Source organism: Rattus rattus, chromosome 9 (genome assembly GCF_011064425.1).
Source record: "Rattus rattus isolate New Zealand chromosome 9, Rrattus_CSIRO_v1, whole genome shotgun sequence".
Taxonomy (NCBI): Eukaryota; Metazoa; Chordata; class Mammalia; order Rodentia; family Muridae; genus Rattus; species Rattus rattus.
In genome coordinates, this window is record NC_046162.1 from 55,864,114 (window position 1) to 55,877,148 (window position 13,035).

At 44.0% G+C, this 13,035-nt stretch overlaps 1 protein-coding gene across 1 annotated transcript in view; it reads left to right on the forward strand.

Moving 5' to 3' along the window:
* Positions 1-13,035, forward strand: part of Ikzf3 (IKAROS family zinc finger 3) — an 85,496-nt gene that overhangs the window by 21,839 nt on the left and 50,622 nt on the right. The window contains exons 2-3 of the mRNA XM_032913964.1: positions 5,367-5,420; positions 7,941-8,042. Of these exons, the coding sequence (XP_032769855.1) occupies positions 5,367-5,420; positions 7,941-8,042 (156 nt within the window). The remainder of the gene's footprint in view (positions 1-5,366; positions 5,421-7,940; positions 8,043-13,035) is intronic.

The window sequence follows — 13,035 nt, forward strand, 5'->3', positions numbered from 1 at the left end:
GGCATACTTGGGATCAGAATTCTGTATCTAATAGGATTTCTTTTAAGATTGTTTTCATTATTTTTATTTTATGTGTGTGGATAGTTTGCTTACATGTTTGTGTGTGCACCACGTGTGTGCCTGGTGCCTAGGGAGGCCATGAGAGGATGTTGGGTGTCCTAGAACTAGAGTCACAGACGATTGTGAGCTGCCATGTGGGAGCTGGGAATTGAACCCAGGTCCTCTGGATGAGCAGCCAGTGTTCTTAACCATGGATTCAGCTCTCCAGTCCCCAAATAAAATTTAAGTAAAACAAAATAAAAGTATAGGGGTTGGGGATTTGGCTCAGTGGTAGAGCACTTGCCTAGCAAGCACAAGGCCCTGGGTTCGGTCCCCAGCTCCGAAAAAAGAATAGAAAAAAAAATAAAGGTATAGCCAAAATAAATGAACGTTCTGAGAAACTGTCCCCATACTCAGGTTAGTGGTGCTACTGTATTAGTTGAAGTTCTTCACGTGGTAGGCAAATCGCTATTAGATAAGAACCAGGCGTTCATGAAAAAAAAAAAGAAATAAAAAGCACCGGAAATATTCGCTATGTGGGCAAAGCCAAGTAAAATTTCCTCTTGATTACCATAAAATAAAATGTGACGATCTAGAGCAAAAAAAAAAAATTAATGGTGTCGTCTTGTAAAGTTTGTGATATATTTAGGTATGACATGTGTCAACCAGAGGGTAAAGGTTGCAGAGTGGAAAGAAAGGTTAAAATGGCGGCCAGCCGCCATGAGCTGGCGAGCTGGTCTGATCTAGTCAGGAAGCCAAGTGTGGAAAACTGAAGGTGTGTCTTACAGCCTCAGAACAGACAGAAACAGACAGGCGAATAATAGTGTTTGGGGGGATTTAAGAGCCTTCCTTGAGCAGCTTAGACAGACAGACAGACAGCTAGAAGTACAACCTTGGCAGGTGTTAGCGGTACTGTGAGTTACTTTGGTCTCATGGGCGTGCATCAACCAGTACACGGCGCAATGTGTTTTTCCATCTACCTGTGGCCTGCTCTTCCCAAGAAAACAAACAAGACTTCATGATTGTAAAAGCACAGAAATCGGGGGTGGTTAATCCCAGCGCATGGTAGGCAAAGTCAGGCAGATCTCTGTGAGTTCAAGGCCACCCCGGTCTATAGTGAGTTTCAGGACAGCCAGGGCTACACAGAAAAAACCCTGTCTCAAGAAACAAAACAACAAACAAAAAAGCAAATACAACAACAAAAAACAAAACCCACCCTAGGCTGAAATGGACTGAAATCATAGTTTTGTTTTGTTTTGTTTTGTTTGTTACTGTAGTAGAATAGAATTAAAAATCTTTTTACTTTTTGCTTTGCGTTTCCCTTTTTGCATTGCGTTTCCCTTTTTTGCATTAAAGGAATTGAACCCTAGACCATGCTCATGGTCTGCCACGGGGATACATCTTTTGCCCAGAAATCAATAAATGTGGAAGGACAGAGAGCTCACAGATTCTGCTAAATGTCTACAAATTAAACAAGTTTAACTAAAATAACCATCAGACTGAAGGAGTCCCAGTGAGATTGTGACTAAATCACAGTGAGGCTAAGGAGTCAGATTCATACGATGCAGCAAACACAGTCCTCAGGGGACGGTGTGCAGCCTAAGTGTTCACAATCACAAAGCAGGAATAAAAGCAGTTTACCACAGTTCCACCTTAATAGGCTAAAAAGGGAGGGCAAATTAAACCGGAAGTAAACAATAGGGAGAAGTAATGAAGAACAGAGAAAACGCAGAGAAAAGTCCCCAAATCAAAAGTTGGTTATTTGAGGAGAAGACAGTCTCCCTAACAAGGAAAAGCGGCCCAAGACTGTCAAAATGGAAACTGAGAAAAGAGAACCCAAGTGTAGCTCCTACGGGGAAAAGAAAGAGATGATGAGGGTGGGGATGGGGGCGTGGCACGACCACAGGAATCTCTTTCCAAGAAATCAGACCATTAGAAAAAATAGGCAGAACCATCAAAAAGTAAAACTCGCCAAAACAAATGGACGAAAAATCTGAATTGGCCCCATGTCTGTTTAAAATAGGAAGCTGGGACTTCAATCTAAGCACGGTTACTTTAGATGTTACCATAAATAAACATGAGAGGGGAAACATAGTCAGTTTGACGGGAATTTTTAAAAGAAAGGAGAGAATGCTACAAAAATGACCAAAAAAAAAAAAAAAAAGTCTAATGAAGAAATTTTATGAAGTATAGGCCTGAGCCATCCAGACATAAACTCACAAATCCTTTATAAACCGGTTAGTGGTCGGGTCCTCAATACACACCATAGCGGTTAACTCCTAAGCAGGCAGGGTCGTGTCCCAGGAGTGTCAGGGACGTAATCTCAGGAATTTATCTCATCATGAATCAATGAAATTCATGATGGGCGAGGACGCAGAGCAACGGGCAGAACACATATTTTGCTGGTGGTACAACCACTTTGGAACAAGTTCTGGCAGTTTCTATTAAAACTAAACATATACCCACTCCATGACCCAGTAACTCGACACCTGGGTGTTTACCCAAGAGATCTGAAAGCCCATGGCTCCCAGTGCACTCATGAGAAAAGCAAACACCTCCCAGCTGAGGGACGGCCTCTGAAATACCTGCCCATCTCTCAAAACTGTCAAGGTCACCCAAACAAGGAAAGTCTGAGACACTAACTACCCACGAGGAACCTAAGGGGATACGGTAACTAAACTAATGTCGGCCGGCATTGGACGGGATGAAAGGAAATCTGGATTATTGATATCTAGTAATAATAATAATAATCTAGAATATTGATATCTGCTCGAGAGGTATAGCAGATGGCCCATGCTAACAATAAGATGTCGATTAAGAGAGGAGGCTCTATGGGGAGAATGTGTTGCACCCGATTTCATGATTTCTCAACAGATTTAAAACTATCTTAAAACTTAAGCTCATTGTTAAAGTTTTTTTTTTAAAAGATTTATTTATTTTATGTGCATGAGCGTTCTGCCTGCATGTATGTGTTTACACCACACATGCGCCTTCAGAGTTCAGAAGACGGGGCATTCTTCTCTGGAACTGGGGTTACAGGCAGTTGTCAGCAGCCATGTGGGTGCTGGGATCTGAACCAGGTCCTCTGCAAGAGCAACAAATGCTCTCAGCTGCTCTCCACTGCTGAGCCATCTCTCTAGCCTCAAGTCTATTTTTTAAAAGATTTATTTATTTATTTATTAAGATTTATATACTTATTGTATATAAGTACACTGCAGCTGTCTTCAGACACACCAGACGAGGGCATCATTACAGATGGTTGTGAGCCACCATGTGGTTGCTGGGATTTGAACTCAGGACCTTTGGAAGAGCAGGCAGTGCTTTTAACCACTGAACATCTCTCCAGCCCTCAAGTCTACTTCTTCCAAAAAAAAAAAAAAAAAAAAAAAACCCCAAAAAAAAAAAAAAAAAAAAAAAAAAAAAAAAAAAAAAAAAAAAAAAAAAAAAAAAAAAAAACAAAAAAAAAAAAACCAGTAGTTTTATTTAAAATAATGAAACCTAGAAACAGCTGGGTATGCTGGTACACAGCTCTAATCCCAGGAGGCAGAAGTAAATGGATTTCTATGAGTTCAAGGCTAGACTGAGTTCCAAGCCAGCCAGGGTTACATAGTGAGACTTAACAAACAAACAACAACAAAGAAATTAGACATGGTTTAAATATTCCTCAACAGGAGGGTAGATAGGTGGTGGATTCATACAGTGGAATACCACCTTAAAAAAAAAAAAGCTAATGAGAATCATCGTTAAACACATGGCTCCCAGATCATTAAATTAAAGAAGCCTTAGATAAAGGAATTCACATCAACTGTCGGTGTAATTCTGTTTTCAAAAGTTCTAAAATAAGTTAAACTAGCTACAGTGGAAGTGTGTGTGTGTGTGTGTGTGTGTGTGTGTGTGTGTGTGTGTGTGTGTGTGTGTGTGTGTGTGTGTGTGTGTGGACTGACTGGGAAGGCTCATGGGGACCCCCTTCTGAGGTGATCGTCACACTCCGTCCTGTACACCTCTCTTCTCACTGCTTCTCTTCCCTCTGCTCTCCTTCCCTCCCCGTTCCCTTCTTCCTTCCCATCCCTTCCCCATGGAGTCTCACTATGTAGCCCAGGCTGACCTCAAACCCATAGTCCTAAGACTCCTGGGTCCTAGGATTTACAGACATGAACACTTACGTGTAGACATTTGCATTACACAGAGATACACACTTTTAATAAGTGGCACACTTAAAATATAGACACTTGCCTGCTTATAAACTTTACCTTCAAATCTTATAGAATGTACAATTTAGCAATGTTTGTGGTGACGTGTCATAGGGTGATATATACTGATATCACTTTTTGGAAGTTTGTCTGAACTGATGGATGAGTAGAGTGATGGATGGGGTTGCGATGTGAATCCGGTTGTGGGTTAATGAGCGCTCGGTGTAGTTTCTGCTCTCTCCCCTTCTTCTTCCTCCCCTCCCTATCGCCCCTCTGTTCTTTTGTAACTGACGTCTTTTTTTTTTTTTTTTTTTTTTTTTTTGTTCTTTTTTTTCCGGAGCTGGGGCCCGAACCCAGGGCCTTGCGCTTCCTAGGCAAGCGCTCTACCACTGAGCTAAATCCCCAGCCCAACTGACGTCTTTTTAAACATGTGCGTGTGTACAGCTTTACTTCTCTTCCTCCCTCCCGCTTCCCTCCCGTCTTTTTCAGAGAGGTCAGAGACACCACATAAATTTGAATGTCGATCACTGAGGCTTGGTTTGACCTTTTTCAACTGAGTGGTTTTGGTAAACACAAATAATGAATAGTCTAGCTTGGATTAGAAGAACGCTGCTTCATTCTAAAGCAGGAATCAGTAAAACTGTGTTTGTGTGTGCGTGTGCATGCTCGAACACACACACACATATGGAAAAAGGTCTATCTACATTTTTTCTGTATACACTGCCTATTAATTTTATTTAATGTAAATTTTTAAATAGGGTTTCATTATATAGCTGTGACTGGTCTAGAACTTGATCTGGAGACCAGGCTGGCTCTAAACTCACTAAGATCTGCCTGCCCCTGCCTCCTGAGTGCCGGGATTAAAGGTGGGCACCGTTACGCCCCCGTGACCCACTTTCTCTCATCCTTCTTAGTACAAGTGGAGGTGGAAGAGAGTTCTGAGTCTGCTGCTGCCTGGACAACTCCTTCCATTCTCCTTACAGCACCATTAGGGGGAGCATGAGGAACCGTGTTCTGCCCTGAAAGAGGAATTCTGCCTGCTAGGCTCTCCAGGGACATCCTCATTAGGTGCTAAACACTCAGACCTGTGGGAATGTGTCCTGTGGAGCTAACACCCATAAATCCTTTCTTTTTTAGATATACAGCCAAGCGCGGAGCTGAAAAGCACTGAGGAGCAACCTCTGCCCACAGGTAACGCCCGATCTCTGCTGTTGACGCTTTTAACCGAAAGCACCCAAGACAGGAGAGTGCTCTTCTTGTCATAGAAAAATGCAACGGGAAAATTAAATTACTACAGCTCCTTTGCCAATATGGTACCTCCTCCTTAAACACCTTAAAGATCCTTTAAGATCCATCATAAAAATGCACCGGGGGTGGGGAGATGCTCAGTGGGTAAAGAAGGGCCTGAGTTTGGATCCCCAACACTGTACAAAGCCGCCTGTAGCCTCGTGTACCTGTAACCCCAGCCCTGAGGGACAGGGATAGGTGGATCCCAGCTCTAGGTCCAAGTGAAGAGCAGTCAAGGAAGACATCCAAATTGATTTCCCTCCTCCACACACTTTAGACACACATGTAAGTTCACACATGTAAGTTCACACATACACATACTTCAGTACCACATAGTCAAATTACAGTCCAGCTACGTCGTTCATTAGATTCCTGTTAACGTCATTGATTTTTTTTCAACTAATTGGTCTTGATAAAGACAATAGCTTGATTTTGATTCTTAAGCTTCCCTTTATTTTGTCACCATCACCATCATCACCATCACCATCATCATCACCATCACCAGCAGCAGCAGCATTTTGGTTTTTTTTTTTTTCAAGACTGAGGTTTCTCTGTGTAACAACATTAGCTGTCCTGGAACTTGATTTGTAGACCAGGCTGCCCTTGAGCTCACAGAGATCTGCCTGCCTCTGCCTCCAAGCGCTGGGATTTAAAGCATGTGCCACCGCTACTCAGCTAAGCTTCCCTTTCAATCCTTTCAATGGTCAGCAACCATTTCCAGAAAAGGGTCAGAAATTCATTATATAATCTCTTCCCTGGATCCTTTGTTGTAGGAGGGTTTTTTTTCCTTTCTTTCTTTTTTTCGGAGCTGGGGACTGAACTCAGGGCCTTGCGGTTGCTAGGCAAGCGCTCTACCACTGAGCTAAATCCCCAACCCCAGGAGTTTTTTTATAGATTTATTTATTTATTTATTATATATGAGTACATGGTAGCTGTCCTCAGACACACCAGAAGAGGGCATTGGATCCCATTACCGATGGCTGTGAGCCACCACATGGTTCCTGGGATTTGAACTCAGGACCTCTGGAAGAGCAGTCGGGCTCTTAACCACTGAGCCGTCTCTCCAGCCCGTAGTTGTTTTTAGTAACCTTTGAAAATGTTGGATCCATTCTTCCCCTGGACTTATACAGAACAGGTATGATCAGACACGGCCTTGGCCATAGGTTGCCGATAACGGCTCGAGGATTAAGCAGGAGGATCTTGACTGAATTCAGGCCAGCACAGACTATATAGTGAATTCGAGGCTTGCCTGGGCTACATAGGGAGATCCTGTGTTTAATGCACCATGAAATGAATGCATGACCGAACAACCCTAGGTTCCATTGCGTTTTTCATGGAATCACACTTACGATATAAACACAAGAGAATATATTTGGCATACAGAGGTTTCTCGGTTTCTCCCAAATTGGGTCATATCAGTTATGTTCACACTTAGAATCTCTTAACCCTACATGTTAGTATTTGTTGGGAAAAAACAGCAATAGTGTCCACCTGGATATTGTAAGATATACCAATGCAGACAGAATGCCTGTCGAGTGGTTCTCAACATGTGGGTCTTGAGATCACATATCCTACAGGTCAGATATTTACTTCCTGATTCCTCACAGTAGCAAAATTATACTTATGAAGTCGTAATGAAATAATTTTATGGTTGGGGGTGTCTTAGTCAGGGTTTCCATTCCTGCACAAACATCATGACCAAGAAACAAACAAGTTGGGGAGGAAAGGGTTTATTCAGCTTACACTTCCACGTTGCTGTTCATCACCAAAGGAAGTCAGGACTGGAACTCAAGCAGGTCAGGAAGCAGGAGCTGATGCAGAGGCCACGGAGAGATGTTCCTTACTGGCTTGCTTCCCCTGGCTTGCTCAGTGTGTTTTCTTATAGAACCCGAGACTACCAGCCCAGGGATGACATCACCCACGATGGGCTGAGTCCTCCCTCCTTGATCACTAGTTGAGAAAATGCCTTACAGCTGGGTCTCATGGAGGCATTTCCTCAAGGGAGGCTCCTTTCTCTGTGATAACTCCAGCTTGTGTCAAGTTGACACACAAACCCAGCCAGTATGGGGGGTGGGAGGGGTCACCAGAACATGAACTGTGTTAAAGGGTGGCGGCATTAGGAAGGTTGAGAAGCACTGCTGTAGATGGAATATGAGTTCATTGCAACTCGGGTGAAGAAATATTGACGAGAATGCAAACCGGCAGGATGCCCATGCCTCATTCACAGCTCTAGACCTTGAGAGTCTCCACATCTGCTCCTGCTGGGGTAGGTAACGTGGACACTACTTGTCAGAGCTGGGTGCTGAGGCTGGGCACTAGATGAACACTGCCACCACTGTTGGTGACCGTGAAGTCAAACCCAATGCGTGGTTTTACAAACCTCTCCAAGCCGACTGCATCCTTAAAACCTCATTTGTCTTTTAGAAAGCCCAGAAGCTCTGAATGACTACAGTTTACCCAAACCTCATGAGATTGAAAATGTGGACGGTACAGAAGCCCCAGCCAATGAAGACGAAGATGCAGGAGGTAAGCCATGCTTGTACAGTTTAAAACCTCGTGGTGACAGAGAGAGTTGAGGTAGATGTGAAATCAACTCAGATTAAGTCGTCTCCCATATGTTTGTGTTTAATGGTTTGTTACGTGAGAGCATGGATATTGGGGGTGGGGGGAGATGGCTCAGCAGTTAAGCACTTCTGCTGCTCTGCCAGAGAGCCCTATGTTGGTTCCCACTGCGCATGTCAGGTGGCTTGCTACAACCAGCGTCTCCGGGTGACTTATGGTATCTGTGGGCACTCACGCTCACTCGGCATACACACACACAGTTACACGCACACACAGTTACACGCACACACATTACATCAATATTTTGAGAATTTAAGATACTCATTCATTGTCCACATTATACTGACTTTTTTTTTGTTTGTCAGATTAGGCGGTACATGTGTATGATCTTGTGTAGCTGAGGTAGTGGGATCGTGACTTAAAGCCATTCTGGGCTACATGGTCAAAGCAACATATTGAGACCCTGTCTCAGACAAAGCAAAATCACATTTTTCTTTTTTCTAAATTTTTAATTAATTTTTATTTGTATGAGTACACTGTAGCTGTCTTCAGACACACCAGAAGAGGGCGCTAGAACTTATTATAGATGGTTACAAGCCACCATGTGGTTGCTGGGAATTGAACTCAGGACCTCTGGAAGAGCAGTCAGTGCTCTTAACCACTAAGCCATCTCTCCAGCCCTTTACCATTTTTCATTATGAAAATAACACATGTCCATAGTTTGGCACATGTTCTCCAGATATGACTGATTGGTCAACAATTCAATTATTTTAAAATTTTTAATTTATTGTTATTGGGGGTAAAGGTGTCTATGAAGGTCAGAAGACATCCGTGGGAGTCAGTTTGCTCGCGATCAAACTCGGGGTGTCAGCCTCATTTTCCTATTTCCTGTGTTCTTCATGCTCTGGCATTGGGGGTCTTAGAGAGCCAGGGGGAGACTGCCCTTTTCGGAGCTGTGCATTTCGGAAAGATTATAATGCTCTTGACTGGGAGTGAGTGTGTGTGTGCGCGCACGCGTGCGTGTGTGCGTGCGTGCGTGCGTGTGTGTTTAAGCCAATTACTCCTGAGTCTACACCAGCAATTACATCCTTGTTCCCAGCTCCTATACCAAGCCTTAAATTAACTTAAGGACTCTTACTGGACAACCAGAAACCAATCCTCTGTCCCCAAACCCAACAAGAGTATTCCAAGTAACCTCTCCTAAATCCCTCCCTCTGCCTTGCCTTTCTCACAGAAACTCCAGAGAGTTTCACACTCCACCTTAACACCAACGGCACATTCTTCATGACACCACAAGAAAGAAAATCCTCACCTTCCTTCCAGTCCTCTTTTTCATTTTCTCTGTACATTCTCACAGACATGCGTAACTTTGGCATTTACCGTGGCCTGGTAATGAGCGTATTCAGCCAGTGGATATCCTGCCAATCATAAAGCCAGCCCTGCTTGGCTTTGTATGTGAGGTATAGCTGTTGCTTTCTCTGGACGATCCCCTTGGCTGGCGTTTTTGAGAGGAGTTGGGTGAGTGACTGCAAGTTGAATAGACTTTATGGTGGTTCATATCCCATCTTCGAGGCCGGCAGTTCCCTCAGGAATAATCTGCGATTGGGGAACCTGCATCAGCCCATGCACACCTGACTACTGGCAGCATCTAAGAAGCAAGATTCAGTGCTAGAGGGCTTTGCTCAGGGTAGAGTGTGTAGTTACCACACACAGGGTCCTGGGTTCCGTTCCCAGCTAGAAAGAAAGAGAAAAACGCAGAGTTAAGACACCATCCCTAAATAAGCTCGCAGTCCATTCTAGTAAGGGTTCCAGGAGTTTGATGACACAGGCTTACAAAATAACGTCACTCCGGCCACACTGGACCCCTGATTTCATTTCTTGATCTTGCCCTCCCATACGTGGACCTCGCTCTTGGTATCCCAAGTGTGTGTGTGTGTGTGTGTGTGTGTGTGTGTGTGTGTGTGTGAACACTGTGTAGAAGCGCATGGGTGAATGGAGGTTAGCAGTTCACATTGAGCGTCTTTCTTGATTACTCTCCGCTTTATATGTTGAGACAGGCTCTCCCCCTGAACCCAGAGCTTGCCGGTTTGCTTGTCTAGCTTGTCAGTTTGTTGGGGAGATCCCCTGTCTCTGCCACCTGATGGAGGGTTGCAGTGGTGCTACCACACCTGCCTGGCATTTACATGGCTGCCGGGGATTTGAACTCAGTTCCTCAGCTTGTGTAGCAGGTGTTTTAGCGGCTGATCTGTCTCCCCTGCCCTTGCCCAGATAAAGGTGGTATTTTGTTTCTGTGTAATTTTTTCCCTTTAAGGACACAGCTTGGAATCTCAGGTCAGATGCAATGTGAGTTTGGTTTGGCTTCAAGACCTGATCCAATATGTTCTCTGCCTCTAATTTAACTATTACAACAGCACCCACAGGGTTAAACATCTTACTCCTGTCTACTTAGTTGCATTTCTTGGACAGCCCAGTGCCTTGGGAGTTAGCCATTAGGAACATTTACCTTTAGTAGCTGATAAGGACATTGTAGCTGTGGCTCGTACCGTGAGTAACAATGTAGCCACTCAGGAATCTCTTCCGGTTCATTTCTTTTTTCTTCCCAAGGCACATGCTTCTGTGAGCCACAGCTGTGCTATCAAGTCCTCTTTCTGACACCAGTTCTGAGTTGTTTTCCACATCGACAACCAAAGATGGCAGTTTAATTGTCGAGTGTCTGTTTAGTTCTGGTGTTAATTTCCAGGGTTTGGATGGATACCATGGGTTAAGGCTTCCGTCTTGTAAGGGAGCCCCTGCTTCAGACCTCAGCCACAGTACAGAGCCCTGTGCAGCTTGGACAAATCCACAGACACCGCCTTACTTACTGTTAATGGTTTATTATAAGTCATTTGACTCAGAAGCAGTCAAGTGGAAGAGAGCACAGGACAGGGCTTGGGAGGAAGCAGGTGGAGTTCTCGTGATTTCTCCAGGCGTGGCCCCTCTCCCAGCACCTCCGAGTGTTCCCCAGTCCAGAACCTCTCAAGCTCATTGTCCAAGACTGTAGTTGGATCTCCAGCCCGCCGTGAACTTTCCCAGAGATCAGTGGGTGAGGCTGAAAATTCTCACTGGATTCTCTGTCCTCTGAGGTCCCTTGGAGTCCCAGCCTAAGTCACTTCATTAGCATAAACTCATGAACGTTGAAAGGGTTTGGTTGTGAATTGCAACATCTCCTTATCACTAAGAAAACACAAGAATTTTAGGAGTTATGTGCCTAGAAGAAAGAACGGGAACAAAGACCAAAGACATCTTTGCAATGTACTATGGTCTGTAAGGTTCTTAGAAGAGGAAAGCAAGAAGAAAAAAAAATTCAAAGCAAAACAAAAACATGACCAAAAGCAAGAAGGAGAAAAAAAAAATCTGTTCAAACATTCTAGACGGCACTCTGGGGCTTTTGTTTGCCTGTGCATTGAATTTCAGTACTGGGTGCTGGTTTGTAGTGCTCTCATAGCGTGCTGATAGTAATGGTGACAAATCTCATCCACTGTCGCCTTGTGAATGTCACTGGGATCGCATCTAAAATATCATTTCCTTAGAGAAGGTTTCCTTGACAACACGGTCAATTCTTTAGTGCACTTTATTCTGCAGTGATAGCTCACCGCAGATAACTCTCCTCCGTGAGTTGTCATTTCCTTCCACTCCTTCTTGACTGGCACCCAGGACATCTTTTTCCCTAGTAGGTACCTCACCCATAATAGATGTGCAATAAATGTCTGTCGTATGACTAACAGAAAGCCCTGGGTTAATTACGTGTGCACCTACATATTTCTCCGAAGGAAAGCATTTTCCTCTCAGACTCTTTCTTTCACCCGATTGCTCATGACCAAGAGATCGAGTTCCTTTGTCTAAACTTTCTGAGATTCAAATCACAGCTTTAGCTCACATTCCTGATCTGCCGAGCTATACATTAATTCGTGCCAGTTTTTAACCACAGAGTCAGCAAAGCTGCTGTGCAGGATGTGGTCATATGTGCTGAGGAAAGGCACATGGTGTCTCTGATTCTCGGCTTCTCGATGGGGACATCCATCGGGTTACATTCAGGATGAGGCAAAGCAGTAGCGGCTGTGCCCACACTTTTCTAGGTTCAGGCTTCTGAGCATCGATAGCCACCACAGTAAGTTTGTGTCTGGGATGACAGCATCGTCAGTACACTGTTGGTCTGGGCACTGATGATCCATGTTAGGATGTCCATGGGGTTCGGGATAACCTCAGAGTGAGTCCTCCAACATAGACACGAAAACAGACAATCTCCATGCAACAGTAAGAATTTAAAATATGATAGCACGCGCCTATAATCCCAGGAGGATCTCTGTGAGTTGGTTTGAAGCCAGCCTAATAGAGAGTTCTGGGCTAGCCTTGGATACATAGAGAGATTTTGTCTCAAAACATTAAAACAAGACAAAATAACCAACCCAAATGCTGTAAATGCTCAACTTTCCAAGTTGGTGGCATTAGGAAATGTCACGCAGTTCTTGGTAGGGATTCGAGGACGTGATCTGTTCCTCTGAGCAGCTTGGGAATCAGGAAGAAACAGGGTTAACACACTCCTTTAAAATTGCTTCAGAAGAAATTAATAGAATAACATCAGTGTTGAAAGATTATGTGTTCGTGATTAACTTTCAAAGTGACTCAGGCACTATAAATGTCAAAATCGTGAGCAATTTGCCTTCGAAAAAGGTAGTTAGCAGGACACACTGTTTTAAAAAAAGAAAATCAGCATGTTCAGATTATATGTGCCAGACGATAAGAATTACAAAACTGAAAAGGAACAGTAGCTGGGCATTGTGGCGATGGTCGGAAATGCAGAATTTAGGAGGTGCAGGCAGGAGGATCAAGGCCAGCCCAGGCCACGTGATGCTTCATCTCAAACTCATTGTTATCACCACCACCAAAACCAGTGTATGACCTTTAATTCCAGCACTCA